This window comes from Puntigrus tetrazona, chromosome 3 (assembly GCF_018831695.1).
Source record: "Puntigrus tetrazona isolate hp1 chromosome 3, ASM1883169v1, whole genome shotgun sequence".
Lineage (NCBI taxonomy): Eukaryota > Metazoa > Chordata > Actinopteri > Cypriniformes > Cyprinidae > Puntigrus > Puntigrus tetrazona.
Window position 1 is genome coordinate 24,148,362 of NC_056701.1, and position 19,082 is coordinate 24,167,443.

At 37.4% G+C, this 19,082-nt stretch overlaps 2 protein-coding genes and 1 pseudogene across 2 annotated transcripts; 2 read left to right on the top strand and 1 right to left on the bottom strand.

Moving 5' to 3' along the window:
* Nucleotides 1-34: 34 nt before the first annotated feature.
* On the bottom strand, nt 35-7,040 carry LOC122342049 (heme oxygenase-like). The gene is made up of 7 exons (XM_043235836.1): nt 6,937-7,040; nt 6,818-6,858; nt 6,497-6,608; nt 1,288-1,503; nt 929-1,201; nt 469-517; nt 35-394 (listed from the first exon to the last, which is right to left on the bottom strand). Exons 2-7 carry the CDS (start codon nt 6,856-6,858, stop codon nt 285-287), a joined length of 801 nt encoding a protein of 266 aa, XP_043091771.1. The 5' UTR covers nt 6,937-7,040; the 3' UTR covers nt 35-284.
* Nucleotides 7,041-7,994: 954 nt separating this feature from the next.
* Nucleotides 7,995-13,881, top strand: LOC122342039 (FAD-dependent oxidoreductase domain-containing protein 2-like). Its single transcript, XM_043235829.1, is given in 13 exon segments — nt 7,995-8,141; nt 8,509-8,815; nt 9,650-9,836; nt 9,838-9,877; nt 9,880-9,923; nt 9,925-9,956; nt 10,074-10,325; nt 10,433-10,762; nt 11,413-11,579; nt 11,666-11,831; nt 12,407-12,633; nt 12,797-12,967; nt 13,328-13,881. Coding segments are annotated over 12 exon segments (2,151 nt in total). The 5' UTR covers nt 7,995-8,141; nt 8,509-8,513; the 3' UTR covers nt 13,561-13,881.
* Nucleotides 13,882-14,068: 187 nt separating this feature from the next.
* Nucleotides 14,069-17,556, top strand: LOC122342048 (annotated as a pseudogene).
* The last annotated feature ends 1,526 nt before the right edge of the window (nt 17,557-19,082 follow it).

Genomic DNA, 19,082 nt, shown 5'->3' on the forward strand with positions numbered 1-19,082 from the left:
CTTTTGTGTCTGTCTTTTAGCAAAAAAACAAGTGTTGAACGTAAAAAAAAAAAGGCTTTATTGCATTTCACAGAAATACATCGTAAGCAGTAATAAAGGCAAATGAGCATTTTAAACACGGGAAATTGTTAACATGATACTCTTTCTAAATCTATGAGAACTGATTTTTATTTTTAATTACTTGATGCACTTGATTTATTACTGGGTGCATATTTTATAATATCCATGATTAGATTTTACCTTGTTACATAAGTATTAAGATGTAGTAAAAAAAAAATTATAAATTAAAAGCCATAAACTCCCACTCCAACAGTTGCCAAAGTGATTCCCACACCCAGAGCGAACTGAAGCACTGGAGAGCTGGAGAAGGTTGTAGGCTGGGCTGAGGTGTCTCCTAAACAAAAGCAAAATGGTATCGTTATCTTAAAGTCTGAAAGCGTTGAATGATTCGTATTTCTTGAAACTCACTTGAAACGTCCCCCGTGATGCTCAGCATTTTCTGAAGATCGTCGAAAACCTGTTCCAAACGACAAATACAAACATTACAGTGACTTTTTAAGTCTAACCCCCTTTCTATACATCTCGAAAATTTCGAAAGTTTAAGAAGGCTGTATTTAATTGATCTAAAACACAGTAGTACTGAATACAATTTAAAAAGTTATTATTTCTTTGTTTTCAGTTTTCGCTTCCTAACCCTAACCCCAATGAAAAGATTTACATGAAATCATTCTACTATGCTAATTTGCTGCTCAAACAATTTGCATAATTATGTTGAAAACAGTTGCGCTGCTTAATATATATTTTTTGTAGAAGCCGGGAGTGAAGTCTAAATATTTAGCATCTTAACCATCTTTACCGTGACTTCTGCACTATGCGTCCTTGCTACATCGAAGCATTGATCTCCGATGTGCCGGACGTCGTTGCTCACCTCGATGTTGAACTCAAACGCTCTAGTGGCCTCGTCCAGCACTTCCCGTCTCTGCCGCTCCGTTAACTCGATGCTGTTCATTCTGCTCCTGTACAGCTGCTTGAATCTGTTGGGGCTCGACACTCCAGGAAACGAGAAGAACGAAATTCCCTTGTCGCCGCTCAGGCCCAAAGATTTCTGGGTAATTTTGCCCAGCACTTGTCCTCCTGACAAGTCGCCAAGATAGCGCGTGTAAGCGTGGGCCACCAGAAGATCCGGGCTGTTCTTGCCGATCTAAAGGGGAACCGAGAGCACGGAGTTAGAACCGCTGGAACATAAACTCAATTTCGTTTCCTTAAAGAGATGGTTCCTGGACTCGCCTCTCTCAGTCTTTGGGAGTATCTGTGAGTGGCGGCAGGCACTGTTACGCTCTTCCTCCACTGGTCCCCGAAGAAGTGCTCCAGGTCCAGCTCCAGAGACTCCAGTCTGGCCAGCTCCTGAGGGAAGTAGATGGGCTGAACCGCCGGGTGATGGGCGTTCTTGTCCAGCTCTTCCTCGAGTGCTCGGTAGATCTCATACAGGGAACACAGCAGGAGCTGGAAACACATTTACACTGGCTTTTAGTACTCCAAAAAATTACTGTGGCTGTTCTACAGACGTCTTAAGTGATAGTTGACCCAAAAAAACGAGTGAAACGTATCCTCCTTACTCAGCCTCAAGTTGTCAAATCTGTAGCATGGAAGCCAATGGCTACCAGAGATCGTTTGGTTATCAACATTATTCAGAATAACTCAACAACAAACTCAAAAAGTTGTTGGGTAAATGTTTTTGAGACACTGAGTTGCCCAAAGCTGCATTTATTTGAGAAAAAAAAAAACAGTAATACTTTGAACATTACATTGTTGCAATTCAAAATAACTTGTTTTCAGATATTTTATATGTAATTCATCCCTCTGATCAAAGCTGAATATTTCAAAGTTTAATTTCAGAACTCACTAAGTTATAGGAAATAAAATGTTTGAAACATGATTATAATTTTCAATGTTTAATATCTGTAATCCAGTACAATGTTTAATAATCAAGGAAATTTTCTAAGAGCAATCAGTTATTAGTTAGCCCTTAGATGGCATTACTATGGTAGCTTGATATACACTAGTCAACATTTGAAGCGGATCAAAGTCTTTCATTAAAGTTGTCCTAAAACCTAAAAGCAAAATGAGCAATTGTCTTGAGACAAATTTAAAAAATTAATCAAATGTAACTTTTTGGACATTTTTGTTAGTTGATATTTGAATGTTCTAAATGGAATGTTGACGTTTTTTGTTAGTTCATATTTGAATGTTCTAAATGGAATGTTGACGTTTTTTTATTAGTTCATATTTGACTGTTCTAAATGGAATGTTGACGTTTTTTATTAGTTCATATTTGACTGTTCTAAATGGAATGTTGACGTTTTTTGTTAGTTCATATTTGACTGTTCTAGATAGAATGTTGGCATTTTTGTTAGTTCATATTTGACTGTTCTAAATGGAATGTTGACGTTTTTTGTTAGTTCATATTTGACTGTTCTAAATGGAATGTTGACGTTTTTTGTTAGTTCATATTTGAATGTTCTAGATAAAATGTTGACGTTTTTTCTTAGTTCATATTTGAATGTTCTAGATAAAATGTTGACGTTTTTTGTTAGTTCATATTTGACTGTTCTAAATGGAATGTTGACGTTTTTTATTAGTTCATATTTGACTGTTCTAGATAGAATGTTGACGTTTTTTGTTAGTTCATATTTGACTGTTCTAAATGGAATGTTGACGTTTTTTATTAGTTCATATTTGAATGTTCTAGATAGAATGTTGACGTTTTTTGTTAGTTCATATTTGACTGTTCTAAATGGAATGTTGACGTTTTTTGTTAGTTCATATTTGAATGTTCTAGATGGAATGTTGACGTTTTTTGTTAGTTCATATTTGAATGTTCTAGATAGAATGTTGACGTTTTTTATTAGTTCATATTTGACTGTTCTAAATGGAATGTTGACGTTTTTTGTTAGTTCATATTTGACTGTTCTAAATGGAATGTTGACGTTTTTTGTTAGTTCATATTTGACTGTTCTAAATGGAATGTTGACGTTTTTTGTTAGTTCATATTTGACTGTTCTAAATGGAATGTTGACGTTTTTTGTTAGTTCATATTTGAATGTTCTAGATAGAATGTTGGCATTTTTTGTTAGTTCATATTTGAATGTTCTAGATAGAATGTTGGCATTTTTGTTAGTTCATATTTGAATGTTCTAGATAGAATGTTGACGTTTTTTGTTAGTTCATATTTGACTGTTCTAAATGGAATGTTGACATTTTTTATTAGTTCATATTTGAATGTTCTAGATAGAATGTTGACGTTTTTTGTTAGTTCATATTTGACTGTTCTAGATAGAATGTTGATGTTTTTTGTTAGTTCATATTTGACTGTTCTAGATAGAATGTTGACGTTTTTTGTTAGTTCATATTTGACGGTTCTAAATGGAATGTTTACGTTTTTTATTAGTTCATATTTGACTGTTCTAAATGGAATGTTGACGTTTTTTGTTAGTTCATATTTGAATGTTCTAGATGGAATGTTGACGTTTTTTATTAGTTCATATTTGACTGATCTAAATGGAATGTTGACGTTTTTTGTTAGTTCATATTTGAATGTTCTAGATGGAATGTTGACATTTTTTGTTAGTTCATATTTGACTGTTCTAAATGGAATGTTGACGTTTTTTATTAGTTCATATTTGAATCTTCTAGATAGAATGTTGACGTTTTTTATTAGTTCATATTTGAATGTTCTAGATAGAATGTTGACGTTTTTTGTTAGTTCATATTTGACTGTTCTAGATAGAATGTTGACGTTTTTTGTTAGTTCATATTTGAATGTTCTAGATAGAATGTTGGCATTTTTTGTTAGTTCATATTTGAATGTTCTAGGTAGAATGTTGACGTTTTTTGTTAGTTCATATTTGAATGTTCTAGATAGAATGTTGACGTTTTTTGTTAGTTCATATTTGACTGTTCTAAATGGAATGTTGACGTTTTTTGTTAGTTCATATTTGAATGTTCTAGATGGAATGTTGACGTTTTTTGTTAGTTCATATTTGACTGTTCTAAATGGAATGTTGACGTTTTTTGTTAGTTCATATTTGAATGTTCTAGATAGAATGTTGGCATTTTTTGTTAGTTCATATTTGAATGTTCTAGATAGAATGTTGGCATTTTTTGTTAGTTCATATTTGAATGTTCTAGATAGAATGTTGACGTTTTTTGTTAGTTCATATTTGACTGTTCTAAATGGAATGTTGACATTTTTTATTAGTTCATATTTGAATGTTCTAGATAGAATGTTGACGTTTTTTGTTAGTTCATATTTGACTGTTCTAGATAGAATGTTGATGTTTTTTGTTAGTTCATATTTGACTGTTCTAGATAGAATGTTGACGTTTTTTGTTAGTTCATATTTGACGGTTCTAAATGGAATGTTTACGTTTTTATTAGTTCATATTTGACTGTTCTAAATGGAATGTTGACGCTTTTGTTAGTTCATATTTGAATGTTCTAGATGGAATGTTGACGTTTTTTATTAGTTCATATTTGACTGATCTAAATGGAATGTTGACGTTTTTTGTTAGTTCATATTTGAATGTTCTAGATGGAATGTTGACATTTTTGTTAGTTCATATTTGACTGTTCTAAATGGAATGTTGACGTTTTTTATTAGTTCATATTTGAATCTTCTAGATAGAATGTTGACGTTTTTTATTAGTTCATATTTGAATGTTCTAGATAGAATGTTGACGTTTTTTGTTAGTTCATATTTGACTGTTCTAGATAGAATGTTGACGTTTTTTGTTAGTTCATATTTGAATGTTCTAGATAGAATGTTGGCATTTTTTGTTAGTTCATATTTGAATGTTCTAGATAGAATGTTGACGTTTTTTGTTAGTTCATATTTGAATGTTCTAGATAGAATGTTGGCATTTTTGTTAGTTCATATTTGAAATGTTCTAGATAGAATGTTGGCATTTTTTGTTAGTTCATATTTGAATGTTCTAGATAGAATGTTGACGTTTTTTGTTAGTTCATATTTGACTGTTCTAAATGGAATGTTGACATTTTTTATTAGTTCATATTTGAATGTTCTAGATAGAATGTTGACGTTTTTTGTTAGTTCATATTTGACTGTTCTAGATAGAATGTTGATGTTTTTTGTTAGTTCATATTTGACTGTTCTAGATAGAATGTTGACGTTTTTGTTAGTTCATATTTGACGGTTCTAAATGGAATGTTTACGTTTTTTATTAGTTCATATTTGACTGTTCTAAATGGAATGTTGACGTTTTTTGTTAGTTCATATTTGAATGTTCTAGATGGAATGTTGACGTTTTTTATTAGTTCATATTTGACTGATCTAAATGGAATGTTGACGTTTTTTGTTAGTTCATATTTGAATGTTCTAGATGGAATGTTGACATTTTTTGTTAGTTCATATTTGACTGTTCTAAATGGAATGTTGACGTTTTTTATTAGTTCATATTTGAATCTTCTAGATAGAATGTTGACGTTTTTTATTAGTTCATATTTGAATGTTCTAGATAGAATGTTGACGTTTTTTGTTAGTTCATATTTGACTGTTCTAGATAGAATGTTGACGTTTTTTGTTAGTTCATATTTGAATGTTCTAGATAGAATGTTGGCATTTTTTGTTAGTTCATATTTGAATGTTCTAGGTAGAATGTTGACGTTTTTTGTTAGTTCATATTTGAATGTTCTAGATAGAATGTTGGCATTTTTTGTTAGTTCATATTTGAATGTTCTAGATAGAATGTTGACGTTTTTTGTTAGTTCATATTTGACTGTTCTAGATAGAATGTTGACGTTTTTTGTTAGTTCATATTTGAATGTTCTAGATGGAATGTTGACATTTTTTGTTAGTTCATATTTGACTGTTCTAAATGGAATGTTGACGTTTTTTATTAGTTCATATTTGAATCTTCTAGATAGAATGTTGACGTTTTTTATTAGTTCATATTTGAATGTTCTAGATAGAATGTTGACGTTTTTTGTTAGTTCATATTTGACTGTTCTAGATAGAATGTTGACGTTTTTTGTTAGTTCATATTTGAATGTTCTAGATAGAATGTTGGCATTTTTTGTTAGTTCATATTTGAATGTTCTAGGTAGAATGTTGACGTTTTTTGTTAGTTCATATTTGAATGTTCTAGATAGAATGTTGACGTTTTTTGTTAGTTCATATTTTACTGTTCTAAATGGAATGTTGACGTTTTTTGTTAGTTCATATTTGACTGTTCTAAATGGAATGTTGACGTTTTTTGTTAGTTCATATTTGAATGTTCTAGATGGAATGTTGACGTTTTTTGTTAGTTCATATTTGACTGTTCTAAATGGAATGTTGATGTTTTTTGTTAGATCATATTTGAATGTTCTAGATGGAATGTTGGCATTTTTTGTTAGTTCATATTTGAATGATCTAAATAGAATGTTGGTGGTTTTTGTTTGTTCATATTTATTAGTTCATCTACTAGCTGCAGTTTACCTTGTACTGTGTTTGCGTGATCTGTCCTTTCTGGTAGTTGAGCATCAGCTGTGTGTTCTCAGCTCGGACGTGACTGTCTTTGGTGGCTGCTTTTATTTGCTCAGACAGATCACTGTGGAGAAAACATGCCTTGTTAATTAGTAACTAAATGAGCCTATATCTAGCTCTGCAGCACATTAACACTAACGTTACATCTGCAATTGCCACACATATGCTTCATATGTTTTCTATGACTTCATTTTAAAATATTATTATTAGTACATATTTTGATGAAAAGAATGTGGTAAAATTCAAAAATCAGGACTGAATTAAAAAAATTACCTGCCAGTGGCATCTCTTGGTTTGCTTTTCATGGATTCCATCTAAAACAACAGATAATTGTTATTAAATGTATCCTGTATCCCTGTAACAGATATAAATGAAGTTAGACACAGTCTTACCTGGACTGCTGTGTTGTCTTCACAGTGCTCACAGTGGCTATGATTCTCTGACCGCCTCTCTTCGTTTTTATACGCTCTCCTTCCTATGTGAGTCACTAGATTTAGCTAGAAGGGAAGTGAAAATGTTGAGGTAGTTCCACATGTTTTCATTAACCGTGACTGGGCGAGTTTTTTTCGCCTGAGAAATCTCAGCACTTTCTCATGACTAAGCAAAGCGAGTCACATGAGGTTAAACAAATCCACAATCTGACCAACATGACAAATTGTTTAAATCAGTTTGTTTATAGGGTTATAAAGTTAGAAAATGACTTTTTTTTCTGTGTTGTGCACAGTGTGAGCTATGATTTCATGACTGTGCTGTTTCGCTATTAAACATGACACAGCGGAAAGAGAAGCATTACTACCGTAACAAAAAAAACCATGACAATGCACCCAGTTACTAGCTTCCTGAGAAAAGACTACTATGACTACAACGTATTTTTTCATGCAATTAAAGATACATATTTTATTTAAAAACTTATAAAAAAATTAAAGAAAAGGGAAAATAAATTAAAAGACTTTATATAATAAGACAATTCAAAGATAAATACTTTTATGTATTATTATTTTCACTCCTTAATAGCCTCACTATTTTAATTCTACTGTTATTAAAAAAATAAAAGGCATAATAAAAATAGTTTTTATGTAACTTTAAAAATGGGATAAAAACATACATTTTATTTTCAGTGTTTTTAGAAAAAAAAACAATCATAAGTAACATGGGTACATTTGTAGCAATTTCCAACAATAAGTTATGGGACAATAGAGGACAAAAGTATCGATTTTTCTTTTATACCAAAAAGGGTTATTAAGTAAAGGTTATGTTTCATTAAGATACTTTAGAAGTTTCCTGTTATAAATCTCTCAATTAAAAAAAAACATGATAGGTTTCACAAATTCTTCTGATGTAATAAAAACAAAAAGGTCTTTGCATAAAAATCCACAAGAATAGCATCGGAGTGGGCGTAAACTGTTTAACCTGGCCACGCCCTTCGACCCTCTCATTGGTTCGAGTCTGTCGTGACGTCAAAGGTACGCTCTGTCTTGTGTCTGTGGGAGATGTTATGAAAACTGTGGAATCGCAAAGATGTAGTTCACAGAACTCCCGCGGTTTATTTCCCTATTTTCTGTTTCTGAAGGTTTCGCAGAATCAGCTGTGGTTGACGGTATGGTGATTAAATGGCAATATATTTACCCCATAGAGGTTTTTTTCGCTGTCTTGTATGTGCTGGATGTCGCCGCATCTTCAGTACGAGGAGCCATAATTGACTGTATCAGTTTTATTATTGTTTTTTGTTTTCTTAATCGCCGTGTTTGCCTCTAAGCTTAGTTGTGTGTTTATCGTATACTTTATTAAACGGATTAGTTATAGTTTAAAAACGTATTGAAGCATGGAACCATATGGCATTGTTTCTACAGTATAAAATAGAAAAGAGTGCTCGATTTAATTATCTGTAATGATCTTAAGGTAAAGCCTCTGTTACAGATAAAGCTTCCGGCTTTAATCTCTTTCTTTTAATTTCCGTCCACCAGGCCTCATGTGTGTGATTCAGCCTCTCTTCAGGCTCCTGTGTGTCCTGTCCTTGGTTCTGGCCTGTTCGGTTCTGGTCCTGGTTCCGGTCCTGGTTCCGGTCCTGGTTCGTCCTGGTCCTGGTCCTGGTCCTGGTCCTGGTCCTGGTCCTGGTCCTGGTCTTCACGGCCGTAACAACAGCGTGAGTCATGAGTACTGTGTGCTGGGAGCTGGACCTGCGGGGCTCCAGATGGGCTACTTTCTGTCCAGGAGCCGGAGAGATTACGCTGTTCTGGAGCGAAACACAGGACCAGGCAGCTTCTTCCGCATGTACGTGACATCTGAATGAAAAAAGGGCATTTCTCAAACTGGGCTAGAAGGATTTTACTAGCATTTTAAATTAAACGATTGTAAGCTAACACGACAAAAAGGCCAAAATTACAGAACGTCATTAATCACTTACCCCTATGTCGTTCCAAACTCTTCATTCGTCCTCAGTTTAAGGTATATGGTTTGAAAGCCCCAAGTTTTGTGAGTGTGTCATTGACTGGCAAGTAACAAACACCGTAAACAAGTATGAAAGACATCGTCAGAATACTGCCATCGCTGCTTCAACCGTAACATTATCAAGCTACAAGAATGTTTTCTGTATGGAAATAATTCAAAAATAACACGTTTTCATTTAAAATATCTTAAACTGTTCTCCAAAAGAAGATTCTACAGCTTTGGAGTGACATTCATTTTGGGGCGGAGTAACCCTTTAAGGGTATTTTTTTAAAGCAAGATTCATTTGCTCCTTCATTTCAGTTACAAATCAAAAACCTCGCTTTAGTGTGACCATGGACTAATTCATTTCCTGTTTTAATTCATTTCAAACAAGGGAACAAATTATTAATTCATGATCGTGACAAACACATTTTTGTCTGCATGTCGCGCGAAAAGGCTTAATACCAAAGAACTTAAAATAACATAGTATTTATTGCTCAATCTTAATTAATGTTTAAAGTCACAAGACATCACTCTTTCATTATTGCATATTAATCCAAAGAAAGAAATATCCTGTTTAAAATAAAATTGGTTGCAAATGCTGTTGGCTGAGAGGAAAATTTCACTTTCTTTGTTCCTTGAAGTTAAATCACGTCTTATTTATTGTATGGTTTTCAGATATCCTCGCCACAGGAAGCTCATCAGCATTAACAAAATATACACGGGGAGGAGGAACAGGGAATTCAACCTGCGTCATGATTGGAACTCCCTGCTGAGCGACAGGACCGACCTGCTGTTTCAGCGAATCAGCCGAGAGCTCTACCCCAGTGCAGACGACTTCCCACGCTACCTCTCGAGGTTCGTGGACGGAGCTGGGACTGAAGGTCAAATACGGAGCTGATATAGGAGAATCAAAGCGCCAGATTTGAACGGAGACCAAGGCTACGTTCTGGAACGATCAGAATGGTGTCAGTTATCAATGCAGGTGTGTTTCATTATTTTGTTATTTAAGTTTAGTTTAATTAATACTGTTTAATAATTGCATTTCGCGCGTCTTTGAAATCCCTTTGTGATGTTTTACATCTCCTTTTTGTCTTTTTAGAGTCCTGTTGGTGTCCACTGGCCTTTGGGTTCCTCAGCAGGTGGATTTTCTCGGCTCTGACCTGGTAGAGGGTTACGAGTCTATTCCCACTGATCCCGAGGAGTTTAAAGACCAGGCTGTGTTAATCCTCGGCAAAGGAAACTCCGCCTTTGAGACGGCTCAGAGCATCTTGGGTAGAGCGAGCCGGGTTCACTTGTACAGCCCCAGCCCTGTGCGACTCGCATGGCAGACGCACTACGTCGGGGACCTCAGGTGTTTATTCCATCCTGTCCCAATGATTGCGTAATGCACTAAATGAATGCTTTCAAGCCTGCTTTTCTGGCCCTCAACCTTCACAAATCAGCATTTCTGTTTTTTAGGGCAGTAAACAACGAGCTGTTAGACACGTACCAGCTGAAATCTCTAGACGGTCTTGTAGAGGGAAGACTAGAGGATATAGCCATTGTCCGAAGAGAAAAAGATGGAGGGAAGAGAAGAACAGCAAAGAAAAGAAGTCCAACACCAACGGAGAGAAAGCAGCAGCTGTATTTAACTCTTACTGAACTTCTTGACCAGAATGGCAACAACATTTCAAAGGTCACTGGGCAGAACCTGCCTGGTTACCACACTGATAACTTCTCACTCAGACAGCCGTATGACCGGGTCGTCCGATGCCTGGGCTTTCGTTTTAACTTCTCCGTTTTTGAGGGGTAAGGAAACACCCGGAAAGTTTGGAATAGCTTTTTATTTTATTTTATTTAATCAGAAATACAATTAAAAAAAACAGTAATATTATGAAAATGTTGTTACAATTTTTAAAATAACTATTCTGAATTCTTCTATTCTGAATTTTTTGAAAAAATGAATTTTGAAAACAGCATTATGTCAAATGACTTTGCGGAAATGATTCTAATAAATTGTTTTGCTTCACAAGAAACATTTCTTATGTTGAAATGTTGAATATTGAAAATGGCAATGCTAATAAATGTTTTTGTCATAACCGTAATAGTACTTTTATTGAGAAAGGAGGCATTTTATTAATAAAAACGTGACGGTAAGACATTAAAAAAATACATTTCAGATAAATGCTCTTCTTTTCAACAAAGAATCCTGTAAGAAATTTAGCATGGGTTCGAAAGAACAAAAACATTTCAACATTGCTAATAAAAAGAACCATTATTAATAATTTACCACCTGTAATAACTTATAAAAGCAGCAAATTAGCACATTGATGACATCTGAAGGATCATGTGACGCTTTAAAATTTCGAAATATGTATATTGCTGCTTTGCTTTATTTTTGAATCATTAAATAAAGTGTGCTTTTTGTCTGAACATAAACATTTTGACTCTTTTTCCAGCTCTGCACGGCCACCCCAGAGCAGCGGTGCCCGAGGCCGGTTGCCAGGGACAACAGCCTGGTATGAAGGCAGGGGGACGCCCAACATGTTTGTCCTGGGCACCGCAGCTCACTCCAGAGATTATCGTATGTCTGCCGGTGGGTTTGTTCACGGTTTCCGCTACACTGGTAAGCATTTCACCTCACTTTACGTTTCAGGTTCGCCGTAAGAACGTTGGCGGCCATAAGAAAGGTCCTGTGTTTTGCTACTACAGTGCGTGCTGTTCATAAAATCCTGGAGCGGCGTTACCATAACATTGCCTGGCCTGCTACAAAATTACCCATCAGCCAGCTGCAGTCCTGGATCCTTAGGAGAGTGAACGAAGCCTCTGGACCGTACCAGATGTTCGGGGTCCTTGGGGACATTATTCTGCTGCGAGGGTAAGGGATGTCTCAAGGAATGCATGTGCAATAGAACTACTTTTCTTACATTTTAACTTTTAACATGCAACATGACTCTTACGCTCACCAAGGCTGAATTTATTTGATCAAAACTACAGTAAAAAAATGTATTATTCCTAAATATAATAAATAACTGTTTTCTATTTAACTATATTATGAACTGTAATTTTTTCCCATGATGCAAAAGCTGAATTTTCAGCATCATCATTAAAGTCCTCAGTGTCACATGATCCTTCAGAAACCACTCTGATATACTGATTTGCTGCTTAAGAAATGTTTGTCAATTATTATCTGTTAAAAACTATTTTCACAGAAACTTTGGCATTTTTTTTCTGAAATCTATGCTATATAGAACATTTATTTTAACATTTTGTAACTTTATAAATGTCACTCAGTTGAATGGCTCCTTGCTGTATAGAAGTTAACTTCTTTAAATCTCACTGAACCGTCTTTTCGAATATCCAGTAAACACTAAACTCTATCTAATCTTCGTGAGTTCAAGCCTCATGCAGCTGTGATGACCACACAAACCTCTCTCCTCCTTTCTTCCACAGGTCTTACTGTGAATATCTGGAGGAGTTTCCTCTGCAGGCCCTGCCCCAGCTGTCTGCTCTATCTGGACGGCCTCTTACAGATCACGGCCTACTGGTCTTGGTCATGCAGTATGGACTGAACCGGACCGATACGCTTGGACCGGGTCGAGCCGAGTCAGAATGGACTAAAGCCTGGAGGTCCAACTTCCTCCATCCAGTCCTGTACTACTACAACACACTACCTACAGGTCAAGAGCTGCTCTAATAGGTTTTGTTGATTCCTATTTAGTGGATACGGTAAAAAAAAATGTGTGTGAGGTTGGGATGTTGGTAAGAAAATATTTTGAATATTCTATCAAAATCACATAGTGAAATAAGTCTCTAAAATAAGTGTGCTCTGTGTTTCTGTAGAGAAGGATATGAGGCGGCGTCCTGTTGGCTGGCCACTACCACGACCTGAGGCCGTTCATCACATGGTTGAGGACTTCTTGACTGAATGGGATCAGCCCGTATCACACAGCCAGCCTCTCAGGCGCTTCCTCGAGCACTGCCTCCAAACCGACCTCAGGGCCTTTTATGCTGGTCAGTGCAGAAATGTTCTTCTTGATGATTTGAACGTTCTAAGAATGTACCCAAAGATTCCATAAAATGTACCGGGTTCTGCAAAAATATGAACGGTTTTCAACATTAATAGTACAAATAATGTGTTTCTTGATCGGTATATTAGAGTGATTTCTGAGGGATCCTGAAGTACTGATACTGCCACAGTTATTTTAAATTGTGATAACATTTCACGATATTACTGCTTTTACTGTATCTGTGATTAAATGAACGCAGCCTTAGTAGCAAAACACTTAAAAATAAAAAAAAGTGTAGAGAAGTACTTTTACATCTGTTCCTGCAGGCCTTCATCGCTTATTATGTGTGTCCTTTTCTCTTCAGAATCGTGTTTCCTTCTGTCCCTCACCAGTCGTACTCCACCCCTCTTCTGCCGTCAAGGTTATTTGAGAAAACAGGGCATTGTGGGAAACAGCCACCTACGACAACATGCCCGTGAGGCGGGACTCATGGCAGATCATCAGGGAGATATTACTCCTGGCAATGATGCATCGGTATCTGAATATCTGAAACATGCTGGCACTGCAGTCCTTTCAACTATGAACTTTGACCTCTGAGAGGCATTAATACTAATGGTACCAAAGAGCAAACCTCTTCAGCTGAAATCACGTTCATCTACCTCCCATTACCTTATCAGTTTACCTGCATTTCCATAAAAAACATCCAGCATCCTGAAATAACGTCAACGTAACAAAACTACTTGCCAAAGTATAGCTTTATATAGTGTTTTATGGTGTTGGGTTTGGTGTTGCAATACAATGAGTAACTTATTTTTTTTATACAATAGTTAAAGGTATATAAGATAAGTATTTTTCTTAGGTTGAAATGCATGTACTTTTATTTTAACTACAATAAAGACATCCCAATCATTTTAAAAAGAGTGTTTGTAGTAATTTATTTATATATAATATAATATAATATTTTTTCTAAAACATTACGTCGGTGTGTATATATATTATCTGATTGGGCGAGCGCCTTAACAACGTCGATGTTGATTGGCTGCCTAGGTGACGATGACTTCATACTGAGCAATGCAGACGTGTTTTACTAAAAACAAGCGCAAAACATTGAAACAGCGCCATTTTGGCTCAAACGGGTTCAGAGTTCAGTTGCTTAGAACGCGGAACGGGTTTGTATTCAACGTTACAAAATTCACTTACAATGAACAGAAAGGCAGCGTATCTTTATTTAAAAACCAGGGTCGAAATGCAGTCTTAAAGAATGCCGCTTGCGTGAGAATGTTGCGTTAGGTTTGTGCAACAGATACAGTATTTACATTCTCATGGTACTGACATTTGCACGCTGATATTAGTCCAGTAAACGCCTTTTATTGGTATGGAGGCGTCGGGCTCACTCGTCGCGTCGGATTGCGACCGGTCCGGTCCGGAGGGAGAGTTCACGGGAGCGAACGGAGCTGCTGTGATAGACGGCGAGAAACGGGAGGATGAGGCGCCGATGGAGGCTGCAGGTGCGGTCGGGTTCAGTATCTCGCGTCTGGACACGCTGAGCGCGCTGAGACTCAACCGGACCCGACCGGCGGCGGACACCGAGCTCCGATACCTGCACTTCTGTTATGGCAGCCCGGTGAGCTGCTGCAGGCGGGACGGAGCTCGCCGGGCAAGATCACGTCGAGCAGGGTGAGGCGGCTGGGAAGAGCTCGCAGGAACCTGGGGCCCATTGGAAAAGACCTGTATGGTGTGTGCGTGAACAGACGTGTCTGAAATGAATGCAGTGTACGTGTATACACGCGCACACAAACAGTCAAAATGATCGGTACACTAGTGTTTTCAGCAGCTAAAAATGGATTCACGTCACGTCTTTTGCAGTAGTGTTTGAGAATGAAATATGTGTTTACCTTTCCAAACATTCATTTTGCCCTTAATCGTAGTAATGCAATGAGATTTTTGTTCTGACAACAGCCACAGAGATCTGATCTGATCATATGAATGTCTGAATGTCACGAAGAAACAGAACTGAGACAGCCTGCAATCCAGAAAAACAATGGCAACTTCTCCAAGACGCTTCAAGAGACCCACCTTTAAAAAAAAACCATGCGCAAGGGCACCTAGAGCTGTAGTGCTTTAAAAACAAAATGTACCTTTGACGTTATTTTTGGCAGCATCCTCAATTTACAGCATTTTTACACAAGTGCCTAAAAACAGTACTGTATCTTTGAAGGCTGGTAGAGAAGTTGCCACAGTCCTCATTGCATTATTGCAATTAATTGTAAACTAAATGTTTCTGAAATGTGAACTGATATTTGGCACACTATAGCAAACGATAGAAATAACTGACTTGCAAACAAAAACAACATAATATTTAGCTGGTGAAAATACTGCTGTTTTAATCATTTTGACCACCGCTGTATGCGTGTATATACATGTATAAAGATCTTTTGCTAATATTGGTAATAGAGATAAATATATATATATCTCAATTCCATATTGTTTTTTCTCGAAGCTGTGAAGAGGCTCAGAGAAGAAGCTGCCAACTCCAATGATATTGACACAGGTGAGGATCATAGCTTGGCAGACTGCAGTAGTCACACTTGATGCTTAGCTTTTAAATCATAGTCGGGTTCATTTTGTGTTTTCTAGTGCGTAGATTGCTGGAAGAGGACACCGATCCTTGTGCTGCTGATGACAAGGGCAGGACGGCCTTGCACTTCTCTTCCTGCAATGGCAATGAGAAACATCGATAAGCTCGGGACGAGGTGTTTGCCAATGCAGTGGCTGATGAAGGGATTTATTGGTGCCTCGTTCTGGCGGCACCCATTCACTGCAGAGGATCAGTTTATGCATTTCTCCAAATCTCTGCTGATGAATTCAATGTAATATTTTTAGTTTTATCTTGAACTATTCCTCTAACTGCATCCAAATGCCTTTTGGGGACGCTATGTTCGCTCATTTAATTTCCACTGCATTTAACCCTTTTCTTTCCGTCTTTAATTTTAACGTATGTAGTTCAGTTGTTGCTGAGTTATGGTGCCGACCGAACCAGAGAGACAGCCTCGAAACACACCGCTGCATCTTGGTAAGCATTGGCAGAAGCGTATTTAACGTAATCACGTGTAATTAAATCTACGTTCAAAGCTTATGGTGAGTTAAACTGCCTTCTACAGCTGCCTGCACCAACCACGTGCCTGTCATCACGACCTTACTGCGCGGAGAGTACGCTGATTATTCGGTCTGAATCCTATTGATCCCAGAGACTTCTTAACCAAACGTTACCTCTAACACTAATTTGGCACCAGTTCACACATCATAAACGTCCTCAGGTGCCCGTGTAGATGCCCTGGACCGTGCTGGGAGGACTCCTCTCCATCTTGCCCGTTCAAGCTCAACATCTTACAAGAGGGGAGACTCACGTGAGCCTGGAAACCCTTAGAGGAGAGGTCACACAGGTGAATAACTTCATAATAGTGGAAGCGCCGTGGCGTTCGTGCTTCTCTCGTGAATATATCTGCTATGAAGGTAAAACATCTGTAATGTAATCATTGGGTAAACACGAGGCGGGGTTTATGTGCAGGCGATATGGCGCACGCTTTTGTGCTCCGTTGAGCGTGCTGCGTCGTAATGCAAAAGTGAACCAGCGATATCTGAATGTGCCTGCAGGTCATTCAGATGCTGCGGGAATATCTGAATATAATGGGACAGAGTGAAAGAGAGAGAGAAAACTGGAGCACATCTCAAACCAGCTGCAGAACACCCGCACCAGAGAACAGGTAAAACAGTCTGTGCATGTGATGAGTTTCTCTCTTCATCCAGAACAGATTTGGAGAGGTTTAGCGTAACATCAGTAGCTTCTGCAGCGAACGCTGCAGTCCAAACGGCTAATAAAATCGTCCTGAAAAGTCATGTGATACTTTAAACGTGTGATCCCTTTGATACTTTAAAGAGCTTCCGCTTGGCACCTTTGGTTTTTTTACCCCAAAACCTGAAAAGCAGAAAAGCATTTGTGTGTGTGTCACTCGGAGGCTTGCAAAATGCGCAGTTACTGATATTTATACAGCCAACATTTTGATGGAATTCTGATAGCTTTGAATCCAAATCGATCACATATTTTTAACAATGCAGCAAGACTTAACATGCGTCTTAGATGATATTTAAATGCTCAGTTTCATGCTTAAAAGTCTCTGTAGTTTTTATTGTGGTTACTACATAGGATGGGGAACATGCAAAAACATGTTTTATAATCACATTTAACATGATTTTTGTAAAAGTTTTATAAATAATGGAAAATGTACCTCTGAAGGGAATGATTAATTCAATTTCTAGCTAAAAATACGCTCTATAAACTGTCAGTGAGTAAACTGTGCACAGTAAGTGTTTCAGGAAAGTTCATGTTGACGATTTACAGCCCATAGAAATTCTAAGCGTATCAGATAAGGTAGGCTAAAAGCTGGTTCTACCATCTTGTGTCTTGATATCGCTGTAGCTTTTTGGGTACACCGTTTTATTCTTTGATGTGTATCCACAGGTGGACGAGGTGACCGACTTATTGGCCAGCTTCCGTCTCTCAGTATTCAGATGCAGAACATGGGAGACAGGTAGAGGACGGATGAAAGAAGCTTGGCGAGAAGGATGAATCGACCGGGTTTTACTAAGAAAACAGGAGAAACTATTTATACACGACATGCCTACATACACAACACACAATCTGTGTCAAAACGGTTATTTAAATCCAAATTTGGATCATCACTGCCTTCGTGTTTTGTTTTTGTCTCGAAATTACTTTCATTTCTTTGTGTTGCTCGAGTTGCAAGCTCGTTATGCCGCGGAGCCTATTTTCATTTTGTAAGCTTATCGAAGATCGGCCAACAAACGAGCTACGACGCCAAAGCGTTGTTAATGCGAACTTTTCACGATACGGTATTTTTTCGCTACTGGCCACTAATGCTTGCGCCACGTTCGTTTTTGCCGTAAAAATTAATAAAAATGGCTTCACGGAGTCCATTTCGCTCAAAGTCTCTCTCCTCCTCAGGTCTTCGGCCGTGCTTTTTGTTGTTGACTCATCGCACGAAAAGTCGCGCGCTGTTCGGGCCCACTCCCGAGGTAATATTTCGTCATTATTGCGTTAAAATCCTCTGTTATCTTCAGTGCAGATGTTCCGGGCGTTAGCTTGTGCAGTTGTGAAACCTGCAAAATCGCGATCGAGCGTTGTACTCGATACGCTTCCATGATGACGAAAGGGCGCCGACGATCTGGGAGCAGGAAGACGCGTTCGCAGTCGTCGAACCTTCCGAGCCGTACCGGGGAAGAGCGTCCTCGGCGAAGAAGGGGGTGAGCGCGCGCTTTCTAGTGAGCAGCGGAAATGCACACGAGCGTCGCACCCGTTGTTGGGATCCTTCATAAAAGGTTGTGGCTGGAGGAGAGCTGCCGATCTCAACACACAGCGTGGATCCCGTACATATCTTCGCAGCTACTGGTCGCTTCGCATCAGCGAAAGCTTTATTAGAATTGGGCATTAGTTTTCCGCAGTTTTTTTTGTGTTAGTGGTTGATTATTTGTTTTATATTCGCAAGCATTTAATATAATGTCAATGAAAACTCGACTTAATTAGTTTCACTGTATAGATTTTATTTTTTTTTTTTTACAGCTGCAGTCAGTCCAGATCGAATACTACCGGATGAGGCTTGCATATACTATTCTCCAGAAAAGTGACATATTTATATAATTCTATATAAGATTACATAAATTTATATAAATATGTCCTTTCTCTGAGAATGAAATATGCAAATATTCCTGACAGGTATTTGATCACGGATCAAACGACACGTTTTGTAAAAAAAAAAAAAAATAAAAATCTATACAGACGAAACTGAATTAAATTCAAGTTTTCATTTGAATGACATAATAAAATGTCATAGATATAAAACCAAAATAATCAACCACCAACAACACAAAAAAAAAAACTACGGAGAAAACAAAAATGCCCACCCTAATAAAAGCCTTCCAATTGCAGAAGGTTGAGTAACTCTGAAGATGTGCCACGGATGCCCACACACTATTAGTGACAGGATCAACACCAGCCTCCTCCAGCCACAACTTAGTCAAGCTGCCGGTGACATTTGCAGGAT

Coding starts and splice junctions, on each gene's coding strand:
- LOC122342049 (XM_043235836.1), bottom strand. CDS start 6,858: ATGGAATCCATGAAAAGCAAACCAAGAGATGCCACTGGCAG. Junction 1,202..1,287: donor ACTCCCAAAGACTGAGAGAG/GCGAGTCCAGGA, acceptor GTTCCCCTTTAG/ATCGGCAAGAACAGCCCGGA. Junction 518..928: donor CGTTTGAGTTCAACATCGAG/GTGAGCAACGAC, acceptor CGTTTGGAACAG/GTTTTCGACGATCTTCAGAA.